This window comes from Rhinolophus ferrumequinum, chromosome 8 (assembly GCF_004115265.2).
Source record: "Rhinolophus ferrumequinum isolate MPI-CBG mRhiFer1 chromosome 8, mRhiFer1_v1.p, whole genome shotgun sequence".
In the NCBI taxonomy this organism is placed as follows: Eukaryota; Metazoa; Chordata; class Mammalia; order Chiroptera; family Rhinolophidae; genus Rhinolophus; species Rhinolophus ferrumequinum.
In genome coordinates this window covers 23435103-23441102 of record NC_046291.1, presented here as the reverse complement: position 1 = coordinate 23441102, position 6000 = coordinate 23435103, and the positions used below count along the sequence as shown (strand labels likewise).

At 34.9% G+C, this 6000-nt stretch overlaps 1 protein-coding gene across 2 annotated transcripts in view; it reads right to left on the bottom strand.

Annotated features, from left to right (window-relative positions):
• Positions 1–304: 304 nt before the first annotated feature.
• Positions 305–6000, bottom strand: part of ACADL (acyl-CoA dehydrogenase long chain) — a 36236-nt gene continuing 30540 nt past the window's right edge. The window contains exon 11 of one of the 2 annotated variants that reach the window (XM_033111503.1): positions 305–915. In XM_033111503.1, coding sequence (XP_032967394.1) covers positions 732–915 — 184 coding nt within the window. In that variant the 3' untranslated portion in view covers positions 305–731. Of the gene's footprint in view, positions 916–4266; positions 5493–6000 lie in introns of those variants that run through there. The other variant, XM_033111504.1, reaches the window with a different exon arrangement.

Below are 6000 nucleotides of genomic sequence, written 5' to 3'. Positions count from 1 at the left end.
GTGCAAAGGCAATTCAATGAAGAAAAGGAGACTCTTTTCAACAAGTAGTGTTGGAAGAATTAGACTAACTGTATGTCAAAAAGTGAACCTCAACATAAATCTCACATCTTATAAAAATTACTAAATGGAACACAGATCTAAATGAACAATGTACAACATAAAGTTCTTAAAAGAAAACATAGGAGGAAAACTTTATGACTTGAATTTGGGCTAAGAGTTCTTAGATATGATACCAAATGCATGATTCAGAAAAGAAAAAAAATTGGAATTCATCAAAATTAAAAACCTTTGCTCTTATAGAACACACTGTTAAGAGAATAAAAGGACTAGAGCTACATGTAGAGAAAATATTTACAAATCCACGTGTCTGACAAAGAACTTGCATCTGGGGGAACAGCCAGAGCCTGATGACCTTACACCCTGCCACCTAGGCCACACAGGCAAGGCTCGAAGGACAGCTGAATCTCAACAGAATGCCTGCAGCCCTCCTGGAACATGGGAGATTTGTGAGGTGCTGTTACGAGGCCATTTTTCACTTGCTTCCCTATACCAAGGAGGCCGTCTGGAGACATCTTCTTGTTGTTTAAAATGTTCTGAAGGGGCTGAGGCTTTCTGCCTCACCACCCTGAAGGCACACTTGCAGCTATAAAACTGCTCAGAAGCATCATGGAACGGGCTCCTCAGAAACAGAGTCTCTCATCGCTCCTGCTGCAGTCTTCTGGCCTCTTGTTTCACTGCCATCCTGTGCAATGGCCACAAAGAGCTGATACCTTTGGCGACTTGTCTTTTTCACTCTCTATGTAGGCTGTAAAGTGAGTCTCAAAAAGGCTCCTTGTTCCTTTACTGGCTGAATCTGTCAGCCTGGCTTTGCCTGGCTTGACAATGTTGAAATATATAAAGAATTCTTGAAGTTCACTATAAAAAACAAAAAAACAAGCAAACCAACTAAAATAGACCATTGGCCAAAGAAGATATCTGGAAGACAAACATCACATTTAAAGCTCGTTATCATTATCATTAAACATTAGGGAAATGCAAATGAAAACCACAATGAGCTACCACAACATACCTATTAGAACAAAATAAAATTAAAAAATGCATGTGCTGGAGAAGATGCAGAGCAATTCAAACTCTTACATTGTTGGTAGGAAGACAAAATGATAGACAACTGAGAAGCTGTTTGTCAATTTCTTTTCTTTTTTTCTTTCTTTTTTTTTTTTAATTGGGGAATATTGGGGAACAGTGTGTTTTTCTAGGACGTTAAGTCTTCATTTTTCAATCTAGTTGTGGGGGGCACAGCTCACTGGCTCATGTGGGACTCGAACTGCTGACCTTGGTGTTATGAGCACCATAGTCCAACCACTGAGACAACTGGTCGTCCACCGGCGGCTCAGCTCCAAGTTCAAGCCGTTGCTTCTCACTGGCCCGTGTGGGAATTGAGTTGGTGACCTTCTTGTTAGGAGCTCACGCTCTAACCGAGTCATCTGGCCACCCCTTGGCAATTTCTTATAATGTTTAACATACATTTACCTTTCTGACTCAGTAATTTCTCTCCTAGGAATTTAATCTTAGCACCAAAGATGTCCTTAAGCAAGCTAATGAATAAACAAACTGTGGGACATCCATACAGTGGAATACTATTTAGCACTAAAAAAGAAACACACTATTAATTCATGCAACATGAATAAATCTTAAGCACATTTTGCTAAAAGAATGAAGCCATTCTTAAAAGGTTATATACTATATGATTCCATTTTTATGACAGTCTCAAAATGACAAAGCTATAATAACAGAGAACAGATCAGTGGTTGCCAGGGGTTAGAGGTCCAGGGAGAACGTGACTACAAAGGGCATGGGGATGTTTTTGGCTGTGATGAAACTGCTCTGTATCCTGATTATGTTGGTTCTTGCATAAATCTGTACATATGCTAAAATTCAGAGAACTAGAAAAGGGCTTTTTTACCGTATATATGTAAACCAAAAAAATGTATGTGTGGGGCAAATTTGCTATATGTTAATTTTAAAAAAATTTAGAAAGAGAAGGAAAAAAGAAAGAAGGGAGGACTGTTATAAGAGACTTAGGAGACAATATAAAAATATGCAATTTGTTGGCCTTGTTTGGATCCCGATTTGAACAAACTAGCCACAAAAGGCACTGATACAACCAAGAAAAATTTAATGTTAATTTGGAACTATATGTTAAATTTAAGTTTTTAAAGTATGATAATGGCCTTGTAGTTATGTGAAAAAACAAACAAAAAAACACAAAAAACAAAAAATCTTCATCAGTTGGAAATATATGTATACATAAGAGATAGGATTAAATCTGGGATTTGCTTTAAAATAATTGAGAAAAAAAGTGGGGGAGATACATTGGCAAATGTTGAAGCTCGAGTTTCATTATACAGTCTTCCCATTTTTGAGTATGTTTGAAGTTTTCTGTAACATTTTTTCTTAAAAATGGAAAGTTAGAATTCAAAAATAGAGTAGAACTTCTTTTCAACATGTATTATAAAGCAGTAGACATGATAGGCCTACAGTTGGTTTCCATCTCAATGTCAAATCTTTCCAATGACTCCAAATAAATAAATGCTGTGTATGCCAAAAATAATACTGACCTATGAAAAAATTTAGTATCCTAGAAATCTTATACCTGTGCAGTAAACTACTAAAATTACTAGATTAGTGAAGATTTGCAGTTAGATTTTACAGTAGCAATTCAAAACAGTTTCTCTTACATCTTGTCATTTCAATGACACTATCAAAGAAATTAGGGCAAAAATAATTTTAAAGCAATAACTATGATTCTAAAAATCTCAGCCGCAAACCAAAATTACTCAAGCTTTTTGATTCTCATTAATTATTTACACACTGTGGCTTTCTTGCTGTGTTGGTCCAATCTGTTCTTTTGAGCACTATTACTATTTATCATTTCTTGAGCACTCTGCACTGTGTGAGATACAGACGATAAACTCCCTCCCTTGGAAAGAGCAACCAAAGCCACACAAGCAAAACACAATGATTAGCTATTTCAGAAATGAAAACCAAATGAAAGGGTAAGAAGCACATTCTGAACTCCCTATTTTGCTTTCAGTTTTAAGCTCATGATACAACTCGTGTTTCTTTTGAGGGTGCAAAACAACAATAGTTGGCAAGATAAGCAACAAATTTAGCAGAGATAGAAAATGTCCCAGCGATCATTCCAAGATAGTGTCTTACCTTAGAAATCCTTTCACTTTCTTATATATCAAAATTACTAGAACCTATTCCTAGCTCTAGTGAACTGTAATAGCTTTGTGCGTGTGTGTGTATGATTCAGGTCTGCCCAGCAGACTTCTCTGTTCCCTTTCTTTTGATAATACCACTCTGCTCCAGGAACTGCTTCTCTCAGTCTCTGTGCTCCTGATGGGACTGTCAATCACAGTGCTCCTTTCCTCGACCTTATAATGACATTGTGCTCCAGGATGTGATCCTGGAGCAGCCCAAGGTCATTTTTATAGGCCCTGGAATGAAATTTCTCTGCAGTGTCCATTAGGCCAATTTACAAAGAAAGGTGAAAATAAGTGTGTACAGTGTTAAGTGCTGGCAGGCTTAAACCCTAAAATCAGGCCCCTGAGACTCTAGTTCCCACAGTTGTTTAGATTGCATGAGCTACGGCCACAATCCTTTTAAGCTAGCACATTCACTTTTGGCTTATGATGGTGTGAATTGCGTTTCTTTTGTCATTTGCAACTGAAAGAATCCTGAGACGTTAAATAAATCACCATGGGTCCTAAATGGTAGCGTTATCATTCAAACCCAAGTTTGTCAACCAGTACATAACAGGTTTTCCCTACTATATTAATTTACTTTATATCCTACAGATGTTGTATTCCTAAAATCTAGTTTCCTTTAAGATTGGGAAAGGAAGAGAAAGAGGCTGAGGGGTGAGGGTGGAAGGGTTGATCCGTCTAATCGTATAGTTTCCTGATAGTATGAGGGAGATGAAAGGTGCTCATACTGTATACTATCTAATAAAAATTTACTTTAACCCATTTTGTATGGGTATTTAATGCAAATGAGCAAAAAAACTCAAGCTGGCAATCAAATAAATTACCCAAGAGCAAGTCAGAGGTGTATAATTCTAGGAATGGTATGAAAGTATTTTCTCTTCGCTCTGCTCTGTCCAATCATACTGGTTGAATTAAAAAATAATGTTTAATACCAACAACACCAAATAAAATACTTATGCTTTCTAAACTGAAAAAGAATACATATTTCTTTCCTTATAAAAACTACTTTATTCACTGTCTCACCAGTATATGCACAGAAAAACAAGTACCGAAAGGATGCCAACTGTTTACAAATTAAATTAATGCTTTGTGTTTTTGATAATAATTACTTTTTGTTTCAAATCAAACATCGTTTCCTCACTTTCGTATTTTAAATGCTTACTTTATTCCTTTTATGGCCTTTATCATGATTTGAACTTGTTTATTTATTTACTTCTTTATTTATTATAACTTATTTGTTTATTCATCCATTAGCAGGAATCTTGCCTAGTTTCATTTGCCATCTTATTTTTAACAGCCTTGAGTATAGAAGACATAAAGTATTTGTTAAATTAATTAAAAAAATACACTGTTCTAAAATAAAAGTCACTATTTTGATACTTATACAATATACCAATATCTTAAAACTAAAGGATAATGAATTATTCTTTATCCTTCTGTAAAAGTGGGATAGGAATCTGTTGAAAGCCCAAGTGTCAGTGGATGAGAGAACCAATGGCTTCTCTAGTGGGGTTAGGCAAGTGCTTAGCTAAGTGTTTGGAAGGATTCTTGCTTCAACTACAGTAGCCCTTCATTCATCAGCATTTTAAGGGACTCTACATAAACTTTTGTTTGAAGACACGGTTCCATGACTTAAGAACAGAGACTTAGGGTAGAGCGGTAGAATTCCACTGTTCTGGGGAATTGCAAACAAAACATAGCTGAAATTATTTTGTATTCTAAATTATGTTTCTTTTCCTTTCAATGTCAATGTGCTGTATTATTATTGTTTTTATAGTATAAGAACAAAATTATTTCTGCCTCAATTTTAAACATTTAATAAATTATGTTTTTTTCAGAATTTTAGGGATAAGTGAAACACTAAGGCTTCTAGAATAAGAAAATCTTTGCCTTTTAACTATATATAAAATTAAAATTTAAACCTTATGTAGGAGAATTTTAGAATCTTTGGATTCAAAGTTTTCTCCTCCCACTGTGTTAATCTCATATTTGCATTTGATTTCTTTCTCTATAGGAAAGCAGACAAAAACATGTTTAGTGTTTCCTCCCTCTCCAGGTTGCATTTTATTTTGAGTAGATTTAAAACCAGATTAGTTGTAATAGGATTCCAGGATGTGGGCAGATGTCTATTTGTCACTGACGATCTCTTTTGCAATCAGCTCCTTCATTATTTCATTGGTACCACCATAGATTGGCTGAAGTCGGGCATCCACATAAGCTCTGGGTAAATCAGAAGATGATTGAATGAATAAATAAAAGATATTAGAAATTATAAATTTTTTCTCACCATGTAACTATTAATTACTTTAAAGTATTCATTTAATGAAATCCAAACAATAAAAGTTTTTCATAAATTTTTTTTCAGTATGGCATTCATCCTCGATTGTATTAATTACAGAATTCTATTAAGATAGTGATCATCTATCAATATAGCTTTGTTTTAGTTTGCTTGAAGAGATTACAAATTCAAAATACCATTTATAGCTTTCTTTTGTTTGATTTAATTTTGTAAAAGTCAGCACATATGGTATCTTTCTTAAAAGGCCAATTTAGATTTAGAAATGGATGGAATGTTTTAATTTCTTGCTATCTTTAATGTTTTCCAAGGAAGTTGAAGTCCACTAGTTTTGTAGAAAACAAAAGAGAAAAGAGTGTACATATTTTCTAACACCCCTTTAGATTTCCACCACCACTGCTGCCCTCAGGGGTATAAAATGATGCTTTAGAA